General features: G+C 41.6%; 1 protein-coding gene and 1 non-coding gene across 2 annotated transcripts in view; one reads left to right on the top strand and one right to left on the bottom strand.

Moving 5' to 3' along the window:
* Positions 1-4765, bottom strand: part of Ppm1e (protein phosphatase, Mg2+/Mn2+ dependent 1E) — a 122013-nt gene extending 117248 nt beyond the window's left edge. Inside the window, exon 1 of the mRNA XM_055620448.1 lies at positions 4198-4765. Coding sequence (XP_055476423.1) covers positions 4198-4646 — 449 coding nt within the window. The 5' untranslated portion in view covers positions 4647-4765. The remainder of the gene's footprint in view (positions 1-4197) is intronic.
* On the top strand, positions 799-887 carry LOC129686633 (small nucleolar RNA SNORD88). Its single transcript, XR_008721678.1, has one exon. It is a non-coding gene; the product is annotated as a small nucleolar RNA SNORD88 (small nucleolar RNA).
* Positions 4766-19997: the final 15232 nt, after the last annotated feature.

The raw sequence follows: 19997 nt of genomic DNA on the forward strand, positions 1-19997 counted from the left end.
ATTCATGATTCAACACAACTGAATTATTAGTGTCTATAACCAATGATTTCGTTTCCCAAACCGTTTTTTTAAAGTGCCACCTTCAACGCTACCGCAAACCATCTGGAAGCACTTAACTTCACCAGCCTGCTGGGATAGCTCTCTCCCCCTCGGGAAGCCCGTCCCAGTCCAAATGAGGAATGGAGAAAACAACTGCTTTGCGAATGTGGTAACACACAGCTTTCAAGTAAGACTTTGAAGTATTTGTTTCTTGCAGATTAACACAAATTGATCCTTAGTATTGTATGGGGGAACTACACAGCACTGACTTGGTAGCCTACACAATTTGCCTCCCATCTCCACACTTCGGCTGAATATAACATCAGTTATAATTTTATATTTGAGAATTACAGGGTCAGGAGATGTGGCTCAATGGTAAAATAGATACCTTCCAGGAAGAAAAGGAGCCAGGCATTGGAGGCACACTCTGTAATCCTAGTACTTGGAAGATAGAGGCAGGGAAACTTTTTCATAGGTGGGAAGGGAGTAGTTGACATTTTAAAATTATTGTTCTTTCAAACTTTTACACGCTGTTTTTATATAGGAGAAGTGTACATCTGTACAAAATTTCCATTTTGAAGCCGTAAGGTAAAAATTTTACCCTAAATGTTAGTCCTAAAAATCTTTTTAAGGTACTTCACCCCATTAAGTCCAGCACTTAGGAGACAGAGGCAGGAGGATCCAAGCCAGCCTGGTCCACATAGTGAGCTGCAGGATAGCCAAGGAGGCTACAGTAGAACTTTGTCTCAAAAAAAAAAAAATCTCTCCCCATATTTAGCACTGGGCTCCAGACATCTTTGAGGACACAGTGCCTCCAGGACCTTTGACATCTGGAGTCTGAGGGGCTCTAAGAAGAAGAAGATGAAAAAAAAAAAATTCAGTCTTGCAGTAGTAGAGCCTTTAATTCCAGTACTCAGCGGGCAGGGAAAGGTGGAGCTCTGAATTCCAGGACAGCCAGGGCTACACACAGAGAGAAAACAAAACAAAAAATCCCAAACAAACCACAACAAAACTAAACCTCCCCACAAAAAGACATACTCACTTTTATTTTTTGTGTGTGAGCTGTATGTATTTGTGTGTGTATGAATGTATACCACATTCGTGCTTGATGCTCACTGTGGGCAGAAGAGGGCACTGGATCCCCTGGAGCTGGAGTTACAGACAGTTATGAGACACTGGACATGGGTGCTAGGAACCAAATAAAGCCGCAAGAGCAGCCAAGTGTTCTTCACCAGCTTCTAAGATGCTTTCAAGTTCTGCCTAAACCTTCATTCTTTTCTTAGCTACATAACTGGTTTCTGTTGTTGTTGCTGTCTTGGGGGGTTTGTTTTGTTTTGGGACAGGGTTTCTCTGTGTAACCCTTGCTGTCCTAGAACTTGCTCTGTAGATCAGGCTGGCCTCAAATACTCAGAGATCCTCCTGCCTCTGCCTCCCAAGTGCTGGGATTAAAGGTGTGTGTCATCATGCCTGGCATGCTGTTCTTATTCAAAAATTCAAGAGAACCAAATTAGGGAGGAAAATGTGTTACTATACTACACTCTTCTAAGTAAAATTTCCTCCAGGCACGGGGGCAAAGGGCTAGGGATATAGCTCAGTGGTAGAGCATTTCGTGAACATGCATAAAACCCTAGGTTCAATTCCCAAAACAGGTGAAGAGAAAAAAAAAAAATGGGAGAAGCTGAGAATATAGATATATATAAAGTCTTCATTATGCATTTGTAGGCAGAATTACTTCTAGAGACTGAAGAGAAGACTCCATGGCTAAGAGCTGGGTTCCCAGAACCCACATGTTGGCAAGCAGTTCACACCAGCCTGTAACTCCAGCTCCAGAGGATCCTGTATCCCTGGCTCCCACAGTCACCTGCCTTCATGTGCACATACTTCATGTGCACTAATTTAAAAGAAGAAAAAAAAAACTTCTAAGTATTTTTTTGGACATTTGAGAAGTCAACATTCTCACTATGTCAAGGTTGTTTTGTTTTGCTTTTAAAGATTTATTTATTTATACAACATTCTGCCTGGACACCAGATCTCATTATAGATGGTTATGAGCCACCACGAGGCTGCTGGGAACTGAACTCAGGATCTTTGGGAGAACAGCGAGGTTTTTAACCTCTGAGCCAGCTCTCCAGCGCTGTCAAGGTGTTTTGAGTCAGTGATTATGCTGGGACAGGTTGGAATCATTTGCACATGACTTGTTTTCTAAATCTGGACAGAGGCCAGTAGTCTCACCTGTAAAATGAAGTGCCTGAACAGAATGACCTAACACTACAGAGTCAGCTGGTCCTGATTCCTGTGACTTAAGTCTTAAGCTTTTTTAAAAGAATAAAATAAAAAACTAAAAATGTCATTACACATTTTAAAACTTTTAACTCACCAAGAATCTTAAAGATACTTTACATAAACAAGCCAGCCATTTCATCTTACTAACATCAGAACAAAATAAGGCACACAGTCTGATTTTATACAAAGTCGGAGTATAAAATCTCCGATTTAAGGGGAAATATTTTCTAACTTTAATTTTGTTACTTTTAACTCACACATGAACTTCTGTCCTCCATTGATGGTCACCTTATCATTTCAATCATTTTTCTATTCTACATGTACATTAAAATTAATCGTTTCCTTTTCACATTAAAAAAAAAACCCACTCACATCTTACCATTTCATTTTGTACATCTCAATTTCAAGAGTCTTGAAATGTTCAGGATTGTACTACATTAATGACAGGGTAGGGGGGCATTCTCTAACCCTCAAACTGTGCTCCCTCAATTCTGGAAGGGCATATGTAAAAGTAAAAACTGTCCAAATAGTACCAGCTTAGGATAAATTCCCTCACTTTGGTAAGTATTCCCATTGTATTTAAGCGCCTTTGAATCGTGCATAGAAAATGGCATTCCGTGGTCCTTTTCTTTGATAGTTTACAAAAGAAGAAATACTCTAAACCGTTAATGCTGTTTGTGCCTGGGTGGTATTGCACGCCATTTTATTTTTGCATTTCCCCAAAACACGTTATCCCCTTGGTATTCGAACAGTTTTTTTTTTTTTTTTAAATTAACTAGTAGATGGTTTATAAAGTGTGGCATCCACACAGTCCAGTTCTACAGATTTGCTCAGTGGCTTTTTCCCCTTGACAAGCGGCTGCTTTAATGGGAGAATGATTTGATCAGGTGTCTACCAGGTCAGATGGAGACCAAACAGCTTTCTTCTTCAGGCCCTTCCAGGCTTTGGAGAAATCCAGGAAGTGGGTTTGAACTTAGCTGCAGTGAATCCTGCCGTCGTAAACTTTTTGGGTGGTCAGAGTAACACCTTTCATTACAACTATTAGCTGAATGGCAGAAGACTCGGGCTTACCAGTGTTTGCAGAGGCATTATTTCTGAACAATTCCATTTGGAAGGAAACGCAATTGTAAACCGTTTCTATTTCAAGCCCGTAAAAAAGCAGAACTCGGATGAAAGGCAAAGCCTTGACCTTTCTATTTTAGACTTTCATCTGGGTAGCTCAGCCATCTGCTCTCCTCCACCTCCCACCCCATCTACTTAATGGACTGAAAACACTGCACTTAATTGCAATTTTACCAAACCAAGGCTGACTTTTCCACTCTACTGAATTACGACCCCGTCCTTTCACCTGAAGGCTTGCTCGGGAGGATTTGACTCACCCTTCCTTCCCAATTCCTCCTCACCATCCTCAATTACGAGCTGCCAAACGTCTGTGGAGTGTGAGACTAAGCCCTTACGCGCAGGAAAGCCATCTACATAGCTTTTTCATCTCAACAGCGAGCGCCAGATGGAAAATCCAGGGGTCTGGGCTCCTCTGGACGCCGGGACGGTACTAGCTTTGTTGCGGTTACACGGGAAGGCACCTCGCACTCCATGAAGGAGTCGCGCGTCCCCGGGAACGCAGCCCGGGAAAGGACAGACGGACGCAGGTGGGAGGAAACCCCAGGAAGAAGGGCGCTGGGAAGAATGGGGAGCCCAAGACGGGAGGGAAGACCTCCGCAGGAAGGAGCCGGAGAAAGGTGTGCCGAGGGGCCGAGGGGCCGAGGGGCCGGGGACAGGCGCGCGGACCCCGCCCGGAGCCCCGCGGGGACGCGGGTGCGGGGACCCAGGCCCCGGGGACGGCGGCCCACCCGCGGCCGAGCCCCGCTACTTAACTATTTGTAGAGCTGCTGCAGGCACAGGTCCAGGCTCTCGCCCTCCACCTCCTCTCGGGTGATGCGCTCCGACAGCGGCCGCGGGAGCGGGGGCAGCGGCGGCAGCTGGGGCTGCGGCGGCGGCGGCACGGCCGAGTGCCCCGGGGCCGCCGCTTCCTCCTCCTCCACCTCCTCGCCCTCGGCCGCCGCCTCCTCCTCCACCGCCTCCTCCTCGGGCTCGGGGTCTCGGTCCTGCTCCCCCTCCTCGGCCGCCGCTCCTGTCGCAGCGTCCTCCCCGGGTTCCTCCCCCGAAGCCTCGGCCGCCTCAGCCGCGACCAGCTCCGCTTCGGGCTCGGGCTCCGACTCGGGCTCGGGCTCCGGCTCGCCGCCGCCGCACGGTCCGCGGAACTCGCCCAGGAACAGCTCCAGGAAGCGCCGGTAAGTTTTCTCCTCGGGGATGCAGCCCGCCATCGTTGCTCATGCCCCGGGGTCCACCGGGAACGGGGTGGGGGAGCTCGGCCCTGGCACAGGAGGGGGCTGCTTCGGAGCCTCGCCTCCCGCTACGGAGGGGGAACGGCCGCACCGGCACCGGCGATCAGCACTGGGCTGCCTGGAGAGGGCTCCCGCAGGCGTGCGCGCCACCGAGCTGGGACGTGCGCGGCCCGGGGGCGGGGGCGGAGCGCGCCGCCCCTCTCCGGTCTGGAGGGAAAGTTGGTGGCGGGCGCGCGCACAGGGTCCAGCGGCGGCCCACCCGCAATCCCTACCGAGAGCTCAGCCCACGCTGCCTGGAGACTGTCGCCATGGCAACCGGTTCTAATTAAGAATTCCAGGGTCCCTCCCGTCGAATCTGAGGAGTGTTAAGGACACTGGACGCCTGCACTCCAACTCCGAATGGGCTTTATTGGGTGAAGCCCCTAGCCTGTGAAGAGTGAACTAACACATCTGTTAAGTTCCACCAGGCATGCATTGACTTCAGCTTCCTTATCTGCTTTAGCAGATGTTGATACACACAGTCTACGCCCCTCAGAAAAAGTAGAGGTGCGGGCACATGCACCCAAAAGGGTAATTTCTTTTGCCCAGGTTATTTCATTTGATTCAATGGATTCTGTCTCAAAAAGATGAAGCTGAGAAATAAAATAGTAATTTACTTGCTTTAAAGCCCAGACTTCCTAGCTGTGCCATTGTTCCAAGTCTCCAGAGCCTATAGAATCTTTTCCCTTAACTGCTGGGAAAATCATCCACGCCTCGTGTCCACACAGTGTCTTCCCTATATAGGGCTTGTTCATCTCTTTAGTCCTCACTACGGCACTTTAAGGCAAAGGATATTAGCGTTATGATTCTTTGTTTCAGATGAGGAAACAAGCCTTGAAAACAGTGACTTTGCTCAAGGTCAGAAGCAAGCGATGCAACAAGGACTCAACCCATGGAGGAAATGGCAGATTTCACTTGTGAGTTTTCCACCAACCTAACCTCCCCGCCTTAGTTTCTGTATATCACACATCATACCACATCATATGATCCGTATGTCTGTCTGTGTTTTGTTTGTTCTTCCCCACTACCTCCTGTGTCTCTCCCCTACCACCCCAGGCAGGCTACAACTGAAGTGACTTTAAATTATTCTAATTTTCTTACCAAACTATACAATAGCAAGCCTGTTATTTTCCAGCTTCGTGGGGATGATATTGATGGTGGGCGCCCGGAGGGAGTTGTGTTATACAGTTGTATGGATGATAACGTTCCTGCATACTGCCACGTCTGTGGCAGCATGTAATTCAGCACAAACATAGTGATTTTTTTCTCTGCTCTGAAAAGCACATCCTCACAAATTATCCACTCCATCCCTCCATTTATTGTTTCTGGATTTCAGCTGGATTTAGGATCTGAAATAACCATTTCCAGTCAGTTATTAATGGCAGAAGAGGGCATGTTCTCACCAACTGTTTTCCTATAATACTGTATTTTTAAATCCCTGACCTGATACTGTTATTTTAAGATTAAGTGGGTTGAACATACTAATGGTATCATGGAAAATAGAGTTCTATGCTCCCCCCTAGGTCAAGATTGAATAATACATGATAGGAAGTGTATAGTCAATTGTGCACTTGGAGTTTTCTCTATTTTTTCCTAAGATAAATGGAAAGAGCCAATTAGTTTGGGTAAAGCAACTTCTCCATGGGATGCCGAGAAAGCCTTCAGACTCATTTGTTTTCAACACCTGTTCACTATGATTTCAGAAAAACTAGAAAAGAGCTGGTGTGATAGCCTAGCCCTTAATCCCAGCACTCTGGAGGCAGAGGCAGGGGCCACTCTGAGTCCAAGGTCAGCCTGGACCACCATCAAGTTCCAGGTCAGTGAGGGCTATGTAATAATAATAACAATAATAATAACTTGAAAAGACTGATGACTTTTTAGGCTACTGCAGTGTTAAATGTCCAATTTTGTATTCCAACAAACTGTTACTATGCCCAATTTTAACATGGTGACTTTCAGTTCAGGAGTGCGTAGCTGTCAACGGTAACAACTCATGTCAAGCTACACCTTCTTCCTTCATAATGTGGCTGCCTCCCTCATTTAGATGACGTTTGTGACATTAATTTATGACTCAACCCACACATCAAAGGGAAATGATATATGTTGGTAAAACATTGCTTCTAAGAATAAAAGAAAAAGCCCACACCTCTGCTACTGGAAATGAGAGGCGTCTCTGCTTATATTAATAAAGACACTGCTTTACAAAGATCAATATGGATCCCACTGCAGAGAAGCTCGTCACAGGCTGCTGACAGCAGTGGTAGGGTCCCAAGCAGCTGTGTAGGTGGTTTTGCCATTGTCAAGGGTTTTAGTCCTTACTTCACACAACTTTGCTTTCCTTTCCTCACACCTCACAGTCCACTCTGTTTTTTATTTAATGAAAAATGTATTGAGACCTGACATTCTGAGACTCTCGGAGTCACATTCCACATTCAGCTGGTTTTTCTCAGACTTCCCTGATACTCCTTCCTCTGTCTTTACATAGTCTGTATTTTATTTGCATCTTTGTATTTTATATGTTTCTTCTCTAGAAAACAAGACTTTGCTTTACTGCCATTGTGTTTTAAAACAGATTTAGTTATTAGCTCTTAATATGATTTTAGGATTTACTGAAATATGTAATGTATTTTTCATCAGGAACTCAAGCTATGGAAAAGCATAATCTACATAAAATGTAAAGTGAGTTCTTTTGAGGTAGTTTTCTTGCCGAAAAATGTTCTTCTAACTCCTTAGCTTTCATAAGGAGATGCACAATGTCCTTTCATAAATTTTCACAGCAATGTTTCTAAGGGTAAAAATGTTGACTTTAGTAGCTTCTGGTATAGTCCAGACATTTTCTCAGACATTTACCCAAGAGAAATACCTTGTCATGCATACAAATATATACGTGAAAACTTGTTCATAAGTGTTCACAGCTGTATTTATAACATCTCAGACCTGGAGACAATATACATATCCATGAACAGGCAAGATGGATCACTGCAGTATATAATTCATACAACAGACCATTACATGTTAATAAAAATAGATGAACTATGCTAAGTGTGGTGGCACATGCCTGGAATCCCAGCACTCCATACAATAGGATCAGGAGTTGAGCCAGTTGTAGCCTTTGATCCCAGCACTCAGGAGGCATAAGCGGGTAGGTCTCAGTGAGTTCGAGGCCAGCCTGGTCTACATAGCAAGTTCCAGGCCAGCCAGGGATATATAGTGAGACCCTGCCTCAGAAAATGAGGGGGAAAAGTTGAAGCAAAGCCTTGGTACAATAGTGAGTTAAAGGCCATCCTGGGCTACCGTGAGATCCTCCTATGTCAAAACAAACAGACAAAACTTACACACATGGATAAACCTCAGAAACTTGCTGAAAGGGCTGGAGAAATGGCTCAGCATTTAAGAGTACTTGCTTCTCTTGTAGAGCGCCTAGCTTCATTCAGAGCACCCGCATGGAGGCTCAGTTTTCTAGGGGATCCAATGTCCTCTTTTGGTCTCTTTAAACACTAGACATGTACTTGGTACATATACATATATACAGGCAAACACATACACATGCAATAAAAATAAAAACATACTGAGAAACATAAATTGTACAAAAGAGGGCCTGGAGAAATGGTTCACTTGTGGAGAGTACTTCTTACTTTGGCAGAAGACATGGGTTTGATTCCCAGCACCCACATGGCAGCTCACATCCTCCATAATTCCAGTTCCAAAGAATTCAGTACCCTCTTCTGGCCTCTGCAAGTATGAGACATACATGTGGCAGTACACATACAGTGATACACACAAAATAAAAATATTTTCAGTTGCACAAAAGAAGTCATATTATATGATTTAATGCATATAACATCCTAAAAGAACAGACAAGACTAAATCAGATGTGGTATGGTGATACATGCCTTATAGTGCCAGCACTCACGAGGCTGAGACAGGAGGTTTGCAAGTTTAAGGTTAGTCTAGGCTGCATAACTAGAGGACCTCAACAACAACAAAAGTCTGAACTAACCAAATGTGGGAAAACACGCTTTTCTTTGGATAAAACTGATATTGAGTGGGAACTTATAGAAAAGGAGCTAGAGTGAATATTGTGAGTTCATTAAGCATGTTCTCTTGTCACTGGGTGTAGCGGTACATGCCTTTAATCTCAGTGCTAAGGAGGCAGAAGCAGCTGATCTCTGTGAGTTCAAAGTCAGCCTGGTCTACACAGTGAGTTCCAGGACAACCAGAGAGAACCACACAGTCTCAAAACAAAACAAAACCACCAAAAGATGTTATTTATTTTAACTGGGAGGTTACATGAGTTATTAAATTATCAAAGTATTATTGAAGGTAATAGGGAGACTGCTCTGTGGTAAAGCACTTGCCGAGTATGTAAAAGGCCTAAAATAATGCACTCAAAAATAAGTATATTGTACATAAGTCATACCTTAATAAAGTTGATTTTTAAAAAGAATTGACTTTGGTGTTGGACCTTGTCTTTGTTGCTGTCATATCCACTCTTTCCTCCCTCGTTCTACTCTGTATTGCAGCAGAGCTGCAGGTTGCGTTCACTAGGCTCCAATGATAGCTGCCTTTCAGTTGTCATTTGCCCAGTGGGAGGCACTGACAAGAAATTATAAGTAGGGAGAAATAAAAGCCATAGCATTTCCTTGTCTCAGGCCAGAGCCTGTTTTCTCTCATTTGTAAATTTGCTCCCCTTAAATGTCCACTGCACTTTAGGCTATGGACAGTGACCCAAGTCCCTGAGCTCTGAAATCATCATCTTCCAGTTTTCCTTCAGCCATGCGATGGTGGCAGCTAATCCAGGTTCCTAATCTTTGAGAAATTAGAGAGATATTTTATAGACTATTTATCACTCTGTAATTTTTTGCAATTGTTTTAACTAAAATGATATAATAGCAATATTTTAAGCCATGAAAAGATGATGTGGAACAGAATTTTAAAGTAGATTAAAGCAATTTTAGGTTTTGAAGATCCTATTGGAACAGAGTTTACATAAAGCAAAGGTAATAGTGGGTTATTTCCTAAAATTAGGAGGACAGATTATCAGGTGCCACACGCAGGGCAAAGGGAGGTTTTAAAAACAATTAAGATACAATAGCAGGTGCATGTCAGCATTCCATATAATAGGCACAAGTGAACACTGATGTAAAGATGGACTCCAGTGAATAACACTAACAGAGCAGTGTCGGTTGATCAATTATAAGCACCATGTCATACTAACACAGGATATTAGAAACAGAAAGGGGAAGAACGCAAACATGCTAGCTCTATCCCAACTGTTCTGTAAACTTAAACACACTCTAAAAATACTCCATTAATTTGAAATCATAATGATTGATACATGAATAATTAAGGCATGCCATCTTTAAAAACCTGTAACTTCTTAATTTATCTCCACTTGATATTCTCTTAGTTAAGGAAGTCTAGAATATATGTTCTATCTTTACTAAAATATGTCTATTTTATCTGTTTATAGTAAAGAAATAGAAATACTGCTTTTAAAAATCTCAATTGTGTTGGCCGTGGTGGTGCACACCTATAATCCCAGCACTCAGGAGGCAGAGGCAAGCAGAGCTCTGTGAGTTGGAGGCCAGCCTGGTCTACAAAGCAAGTCCAGGACAGCCAAAGGGTACACAGAGAGACCCTGTCTCAAAAAAAAAAAATCAGTTGTTATATTCCTAATTTCTAAAGTCAACGATTTGAAGCTAATTATCATATCTCAAATAAGACATGTTTTATGTTTCAAAATGGTTTTATATTTTTAAGAAAACAGCATAACAACATGAAATATGTTTAGTTCATATCCAGTGGCCTAAAAGGTGATGCTTATGCAGATGCTTAAGGCTAGGCCTAATGATGAATGTTAAATTAGAACATAAAAAGGTGGCATTTTTTACTATTTTTTAAAACTAAATTTTGGGGCTGGAGAGATGGCCTAGTGTATCTTGCTCTTCCATCGGACCTGGGTTAGTTCCCAGCACCAACTTCAGGCTGGTCACAACCTCCTGTAACTCCAGCTCCAGGGGCTCCAAAACTCTCTGCTGATCTCTGAGGACACCCACAGGCATGTGGCATACACACCTGTAAACTTTTAAAAATGTAACAAAAGGCCAGACATGGTTTGACAAGCCTTTAATCCCCGCACTCAGGAGGCAGAGGCAGGAAGATCTCTGTGAGTTAAAGGTCAGTCTGGTCTACCTAATGAGTTCCAGGACAGCCAGGGCTCTGTAGAAAGATCCTGTCTCTAAATAGACAGATAAATAAAATCTTTTTTAAAAAATGAATTCACAAAATTAATATGAGCTATGAAAAGATTATAAAGCTAATTATTTTTCTAGTTCTAACTCTGCCAAGGATTTTTCGGTTTTGGTGGTGGATAAGGGCATATGAATACATTCTGTAGTGAAAATTTTAAATCCAATGTTAAACTCCACAGTTTCTATTCTGAGAGAAGTTCATTGAATTATATAGTTTCTGGGTCTAGTTAATTTTAGTGGGTGAAGGTTTTTTGTTGGTGAGTTATTTTTGTTGTTGTTCTGTTTTGTTTTTTGAGACAGGGTTTGTCTGTAGCCCTGTGTTTAGTCCTGGCTGTCCTAAAACTCATTCTGTGGACCAGGCTGGCCTAAAACTCAAAGATCTGCCTGCCTCTGCCTCCTGAGTGTTGGCATTAAAGGCATGCATTACTGCTACCACCACCTGGCTTTATTTTTTTTTTATATGACCAAAGTTTCTCTGTTTCGCCCTGGCTGTCCTGGAACTTATTATATAGATCAGTCTGGCCTCAACTCAGAGATCCCTTGTATCTGCCTCTCAAGTGCTGGGATTAAAGGTGTGGACTACTGCCACACTTTGAAGGTTTTTGTTTGTTTTGTTTTATTTTTGTTTTTAATTTGCAATGTTTTATTTATTTTATCTATTTGTTTTTTTTAAGACAGAGTTCTTCTGTATATCTTTAGATGTCCTGGAACTCACTCTGTAGACCAAGCTGGTGTTTTAAAACAAAATCCCAAACATTCAATTTTACCAATAAGGACTCAGGAGTCAGATGCTGGCATAAAAGCCTGCCAGCTCAGAGAGGCAGAGAAAGCACCCAGCTGACCTTCCTCCTCAGCCAACGTCCCAGAAGGAAAAAGCCCTGTCTCCTTCTCCAATGCTGTCTTAAGAACCTCTCAATGTCCCTCCTTTTTACTTCTTGTGTATCTACCCATCCTCTGACTTCCTCTCTCTAAGTTTTTTCCCACTTTCATTTCCTGTCAACTGGTTGCTTGTTCTGCCGCTTGACCTAGGTTTAATCCTATTTACAGAAAGCTCTTCAATAAAAGTGTGTGTAAGATCTAAGGCACAGTACAACTACTTGTTTATAATAAACATAAAGTTCTTAGATTAAAGGTATGTGCTAGGGCTGAGCCATACTACAACTGGAAACAGGTTTTTCCAGTATACAGTCTTGGGGCTCACAACATGATCAAGTATCCTGCAACAGGCTGGCCTCCAACTCACAGAGATCCACCTGCCTCTGCCTCCTGAGTGCTGGGACTACAGGCGTGGACTACCATTGCCCAGCTTTGCAACGTTTTTAAAATAATAAAGTTGAAAACTGAAGGATAATATGTAAATAACTTTTAAAATACCAATGTATAGGGTTGGAGAAATGGCTCAGCAGTTATGAATACTTGCTGTTTCTTAAAAAGGACTTGAGTTTGATTCCCAGCACCATGTCAAGAGGCTCACAACCAGCTGTAACACCACCAAGGGAACTGGATATCCTTTCCTGGTCTCCATAGGCATCTGCACACACATGCATACACAGACACACAGACACACAGACACACACACACACTGGAAGAGTGATACACGATTTTAACCACTGAGCCATCTCTCCAGCTCCCTTATACATAATTTAAAAAAAAAAAAACAAAAATTTTTTTTTTGGTTTTTCAAGACAGGGTTTCTCTGTGTAACCCTGGACTCACTTGTAGACCAGGCTGGCCTAGTCACAGAGATCCACCTGCCTCTACCTTCCCAAGTGCTGAGGTTACAGGTGTGTGCGTCCGTGCCCAGCAAAATCTTTAAAATTAATTTAATTAAAACTTTTTTTTAATTTTCATTTTCTGGGACAGGGTTTCTCTGCATAGCCTTGGCTATTCTGGACTTGCTTTGTAGATCAGGCTGGCCTCCAACTCAGAGATCCACCTGCCTCTTCCTCCCTGAGTGCTGATCAGATTAGAGGCTTGCACCAATGCCTGGATAATTAAAACTTTTTCAATCTAAAAAAATAATGTCATCAAATTACTTAGTCAAGTATCACAGAATGTCTGACAACAAACTGAGTGCAATAGAAATGAGTAAAAATAGGAACTTCAATCAATAGCTGTGTTTTTAGAATCATTCCCATTTGTTGCCAAAAACATGCTTGCTATAATTATTTTTAATTCATTTCATCTTTCAGGCTATATAATCATTTGCAGGAATGGGCCAAAGCTACCGAAATTAAAATTCACTCCAAGTAATAACAAGCCACATAAACTTTTATTGGTTTTTAAAGGCAAATAAGTGCCTCACATAAGTTCTCATTTTTTTCTTAAGTTTTACTTCTAGATAACTTTCTTTTTATTCAGCACTGTTCTGTAACCAACTTACATATGGACTTAGAACATCATTACAGAAAAAGAGGGTGGGACCAATGATATTTTAATGCTATAAATGTTAGCATGTGGCTTGTTTTTTCTTTCTTTTTGTTTCTTTTGAGAGAGTATTTCTCTGTGTCCTGGACTCACTTTGTAAACCAGGCTGTCCTCCAACTCACAGAGATCTGTCTCCCTGAGTGCTGAGATTACAGGCGTGTGCCACCCCACCCAGCTGGCATGTTCTTTCTATAATGAATGATTCTTCTAAAGTGAATTGACTACTAAAAAATCCACATCAATATTTTCTGACTAATTTCCAATATACAAAACCAGGAAGTGCTTCTTGGTAAATAAAATTTTACCTTTATTATCATCTAATTTTTAATTACTAATATGTTCACTAAATGAAATGAATACATGCAAAAACTCATAATGATACTGAACATGTCCAGTTAGGACTGCAGATACCCATCACTCTGCAGCCTTCATTAAAATGAGAACAAAGCAAACAAAAAACCCAACAACCAAACAGGGGCTTTTTCAATGAAACAGGCAACTAAAGACAACAATGCCTAACAAAGATGTTTTTTACACTTAGACATTGCTAATACTTTCTTCTTAGTTGATGGAACTGAGCCACGGTAACATTTGTGTCTAGAAGGGAAGATGAAATGACTCCATTAACCTAGAGTGCTGCAGCATATGGCAATCATAGGTGGCAGAATAGCTGTGCTGGACAAGAGCAGCCGCGCGCCGTGTGGCACAGACGTTATCAATTACCACACAGGGTGACCATGCTGACACAATGCATCTTTTCCAGAAAGGAAATGAGTTGGGCATATGAAGTCGTTTGCTGACTCGTGAAAGAGTGATCTATAAATGACATCTCTGGCACCAAGGTGTCGTAGACAGTTTTAAGCTAAGGATTAAGAGCTGATGAACTCTTATTACATTCCTAACATTCCAGTTATTTGCAAAAAAAAAAAAAAAAAAAAGGGAGGGCAGCAATCAAAGTCTATATGCAAAATAAGCATGTGTCTTTTAAACGTGAAATTATTTTCAAATCCTGGCATGGTGGTATTTACCTGAAATCCCAGCACATAGGGGCAGTGGCAAGAAAATTCCAGGCTAAACTGAGTTATACACAATAACCCTGTCTCAAAACAAAACAACCAGACAAACTGTAGTTAAGAGCACTGGCTGTTCTTCCAAAGGACAGGAGTTCAATTCCCAGTATCCACATGGTGGCTCACAACCTCTGTAACTCCAGTCCCACAAGATCCAATGCTATGAGGCACACATGTGGTACATAGACACACATGAAGGCAAAACACCCAAATACATAATTTTTAAAACCCAATTACTTTTCAAAGTCTTTTAAATGTCCACGTAAAATACTGAATTTTTATATCACTGGAAACACATGCCAGTAATCTCAAGACTCTTTAGGTATAAGGCCTGTGTGAAAAGTTCAAGATTATATCTAAGGAAATAAACTTGTAATTATTTCTTCTAAGCACTAACAAAAAAATTACAATTCAAAGAAACATGGTAAGGAAAATCTGCCAGGCATTGGGTGTGGTGGCACTCACTTTCAGACCCAACCGTGGGAGGCAGAGGCAGAGGCAGGCCATCGCTCTAAGTTCTCAAGCCCAGCCTAGGCTACAACATGAGAACGTGTCAAAAAAAAAAAAAAAGAAAAAGAAAAAGAAAAATTAATGCTAGAGTTTTATGTAGAACAGGCTGACCTCAATTGCTATAAATTCTGATCCTCCTGTCTCCAAGCCTGGTTTATACCTTGATGAGAAGGTGCTATATCCCCAGGCATAAGAAAATGTGATATACATTCCTTCAGATGAGTGCTGCATGGACTAAGAGAGACTGAAGGCTTGGAATTAGTTGCAATGGGGAATAATGAGTACAGAAAAGAACAGTATCGATGAGAAACAGAAATTAAAAATGACAAAACAGGAAGACTTGGTATTCCTAAAAAACAAACAAACAAAAAAACATGAAAGACAATTTGGAAAGATCTGGCAGGCTATGCAGAGAGGCTCACAGGTGCTCAGGCCAGTCCTCTACTGCTTCAAAACAAACTGTGCTAACACTTACCTGACTAGAACTGAAATCATTTTACTCTCCACAGCCCTGTGCATTGACTGAGCTTGGCTATGTGGTTCTCATTTACGTCTCCAAACTACAGTCAAAGAGCACCTGTGGACTGAAAATGTGAGGGTTCAACTGGGTTACGTGTCCAAGATAACTTAGTCACTTTGTGCTTTTTTTTTTTTTTTTTTCATTTACATTGAAAACACTCAAGTAAAAAATGATCAATCGTAGGTGAGAGGGATCACCTATAGCCAAGGCTGGCTTCAATGTCCTGTGTATGCAAGGCTATCCTTCAATTCCTGATTCTCCTGCCATCACCTCCCAAACGTTGGAATTTTATTTTTAAAAAATGTGCTTTTATTCTATAAGTGTTTGCCTGCATGTATGTGTATATACCACATATGTACCTGGTGCCTATGGAGGCCAGAAGAGGGAGCTGGATCTCTGGAACTTCAGTTAGAGAAGAATGTTAGCTGCCACGTGTGTGCCGAGAACTGAACCCAGGTCCTTTGCAAAAGCAGCAAGTGTCGTAACCACGGAGCCATCCCTCCAGTCCCAAGTGCTGGGATTTCAGTTATGGCACGACACCATCTTCTCATACGTCAATATATGAGAGTTAAGAACTTGATCATAAGGGGCTGGAGAGATGGCTCAGAGGTTAAGAGCACTGGCTGCTTTTCCAGAGGACCTGAGTTTAATTCCCAGCAACCAAATGGTGGCCTCATAACCATCTATAATGAGATCTGGTACCCTCTTCTGCTGTGCAGGCATACAGACAGAATACTGTATATATAATAAAAAATAAAAATCTTAAAAAAAAGAAACCAAAAAATAAAGCCCACAATAATAATGAGAACTATTAATTCCAAAGTGATGGAGCAGAGTGACAAATGCCTTTAATCCCAGCATTTGAGAGGCAGGGGCAGGAAGATCTCTGTGAGTTCAAGATCATCCTGGTATACAGTGAGCTCCAAGCTAGCCAGAGCTACATGTTGATACCTTGCCTCAAAAAAAAAATTTTTTTATATATATATATATGAATCAAGTGAGTAGAAATTAAAAAAACAAACCAACCTTACTTTTCTTTAAATCTAATGTTTTTCAAATTTAAATCCTGTATCATGAAACATTTTTTTCTTTTTGGAGGTTTTATTAACCTTTTATTTTTATTTTTTGTCTTCATTTAATACATTTTCATCTTACTAAGAACTAGTATACTTCCTATCATTTAACTGGTTAGGATTTTTTGTTGTTGTTGTTTGTTTTGTTTTCTCGAGACATGGTTTTCTGTGTAAGCCTTGGCTGTCCCGGAGTCAATTTGTAGAGCAGACTGGCCTGGACTTCACAATGATCTGCCTGCCTCCGCCTCCCTGGGTGCTGGGATCACAGGACTACAGGCACACCCAGCTGAATGGGTTAGTTTTGTAATTATCTTGTTCTCTTTGGGCCTCAATTTTTATGGCTTCTTGACATAAATTCTCCTTACATTACTCCTTGGTTTTTGTCGTTTATCTTGCAACTTATTTTTGAAAGTGGGTAGGATGTAATCTCTTTGAATTCTTTCCCTTTCTCCCTTTTAAGTGAGTACAATTTTTATATCTTCATAAAATAAATGGCATGTTAAAAGCCATATTTAAAGTAATAGTGTGCTTAAAAACTCACATCTTACTACATAGAGTGGGAATCAAATGGACAATTGAAGTATCAAAAAGCCTATGTCAAAGGTGAACTGGGACTGAAAACAAGAAAAAAAAATGCTGCAATCAAAAATACATAGAATCTTGTCAACATATTTTATGCCAAAATCACTTCTAAGGGAGCAAAATGTTCTGTAAATTTTAACAGTAACAGTAAATTTAGGCACTGATGTTAACTAAAAATACATATTATGAACAGTCAGCTTCTCTCCTGTAACTCAATATGTTTTTTTAAAGCAATAGAACACCAGCTCTGTCTCAAAACTGAAATTCAACATATAGTAGTAATTCTAATACTATTGATTTTTATTATGTTTTACAGTGACATGATAAATAAAGATGCCCAAACTAACATAGCTTCTGGACGTCTCAGGCAGAGTAAGAACAAGGGTCTTCTAATTTAGTCCTAGGATCATTCTATCACATTATGCTATAATTTTACTACCAACTGCAGAAACTTGATTAAGAACATTACTGACAAAAATAAAACACAGCAGGGCCGGAGATGGCTCAGCAGATAAGTGCAAGCACCTGTAACCACGACGCTCCTGTGGCATATCTGGAAGCCAAGACAGGAGCATCCCTAGAACCAGTTGGCCTGGACTATGCAAAGAGATGCCGTCTCAGACAAGGTGGAAAGCAAGGATCAATAATGAGGATGTCCTCTCAACACCCACATACAGTTGTATGTGTAATCACATACAGCCACGTTCACTCACATACATGAAATGTGCACATAAACACACATACCCATCACACAGGAAATACTGAATGATTTTTTTGTTAGTCTTTTTTTTTTTTTTAAGACAGGTTTTTTTCTGTGTATCCCTGGCTGTCCTGGCACTCACTCTGTAGACCAGGCTGGCCTCCAACTCAGAGATCCACTGCCTCTCCCTCCCGAGTACTGGGATTAAAGGTGTGGGATACCATTGTCTAGTTGACAATGATTTTTGTGTGTGTGTGTGTTTTCATATGGAGGCTAGATCACAGCTCAGTGTCATTCCCCAGTTGCTGTTCACTCTGCTCTTTTAAGACAGTGCCTCATTGCACTAGGACCCACAGATTCAGCTGGACTGGTTGGCCTATGGATCCCAGTGATCTACCTGTCTCAGCCTCCTCAGTATTGAGACCTCAAGTGCACCCAGTGTTTTGTTGTTGTTGTTGTTTTGTTTGTTTTTCATGTGGTTTCCAGAGATGGAACTCAAAGCCTCATACTTGTATGTCAAGCATTTTACTGAATGCATTATCTCCCCAGCTCCTGGAGGAATGATTTCTTTTTCTATAGCAATATAGACATGTAATAACTATATTTAAAAATAGTACGCCTGCATCCTAAAAATAAACAAAACCAGGTGCTGAATTAGATTATGTAAGCTTTTAAGTGTACATTTTATTGTATTAAATACCTAAACTTACTTGAAATCAAACTGATTTTCCAAGGACAACATCTCTGATATTCTTTCCAAAATGAGTTTTTTGTTTTTGAGACAGGGTTTCTCTGTGTAGCCATGGTTGTCCTGGACTTGCTTTGTAGACCAGGCTGGCCTTGATCTCACAGATATCTGCCTACCTCTGCCTCCCTGAGTGCTGAGATTATAGGTGTGCATCATCGTACCTGGCTTCCAAAATAAACTACATCACCAGTTTATGTTGTGCTAGTTGTGTTCACAACATGGTAAAACATGGAGATGATAATAAAAACACTGGAAATAGGGTGGGGGCTAAAGCTGGAATACAAAATGAATAAATTGTGATAAATAAAAAATTATATTAAAAAATAAAGAGCTAACACAAAGGGGAAAAACACCACTGGAAATGAGTACCTGATATACCTATAATAAAAACATCTTCATGAAACCCATTACTATTTACAATGAGTATGCCAATTAAAATGACAACCACACACCAGGTGGTGGTGGTGCTTTCCTTTAATCCCAGCACTTAGGAAACATAGGCACACAGATCTCTGTGAGTTTAAGGGAGCTTTAAGGACAGAGTGAATTCCAGGACAGCTGAGGCTACACAGAGAAACCCTGTCTTGAAAAACAGAAACAAACAACACTGGGGGACTGGGGAGATGTTCTGGTAGTTAAGAGCACTTGCTGCTCTTGCAGAGAACCTAGGCTCAGTTCCCAGCACCTACATGGTATCTCAGAACTGCCTGTAATCCCAGTTAGAGGTGATATGACACTTCTGAGCTTTATAGGTCAAGGTATACACAGGGTACACAGATATATATGCAGCCAAAACAGTCATAAATCTTGGGAATATCCTGTGTACATACAAATATATTCGTGTTAGCTTTTCATCACTATAACAGCAGCTGAAATTAAAGGTTGATTTTGGCTCAGTTTTAGAGGTTGAAGCCCATGATCAGACAAACTCACTGCTTCCAGGCCTCTGGTGTGTTTGCCAGATGGCAATGGCAGATGCACACATGACAGGACTAAATTCACCCCAGGACCAGGAAGCAAGAGAAAAAGGAGACTTGGGGTCCCACAATCCTCTTGGAAGTATACCCTCAATGATCTAAAGACTCACTTTCCAATTTCCACTACCTTCCAATAGTATCTCCCTGGGAAACCAACTTTAAGCCACATTAGCCTTTGATAGATACAGTGTGATGGAGACACATTGTATCAATATTCATGAATGTACACCAGTTACCAGAAAGGGTAATCTTAAGGATAACATGAAATAAAAGGAAGTCTGATTCTTTTTTTTTTTTTGACATTAATTACATTTTTTTTTTGTTTTGTATCCCAACTGTAGCCCCCTTCCTAAGCCCCTCCCAATTCCACCCTCCCTCCCTCATCTCCTCCCATGTCCCTCTCCAAGTCCACTGATAGGGGAGGTTCTCC

The sequence above is a fragment of the Psammomys obesus genome, unplaced genomic scaffold (genome assembly GCF_907164565.1).
Source record: "Psammomys obesus unplaced genomic scaffold, mPsaObe1.curated_primary_1811, whole genome shotgun sequence".
Lineage (NCBI taxonomy): Eukaryota > Metazoa > Chordata > Mammalia > Rodentia > Muridae > Psammomys > Psammomys obesus.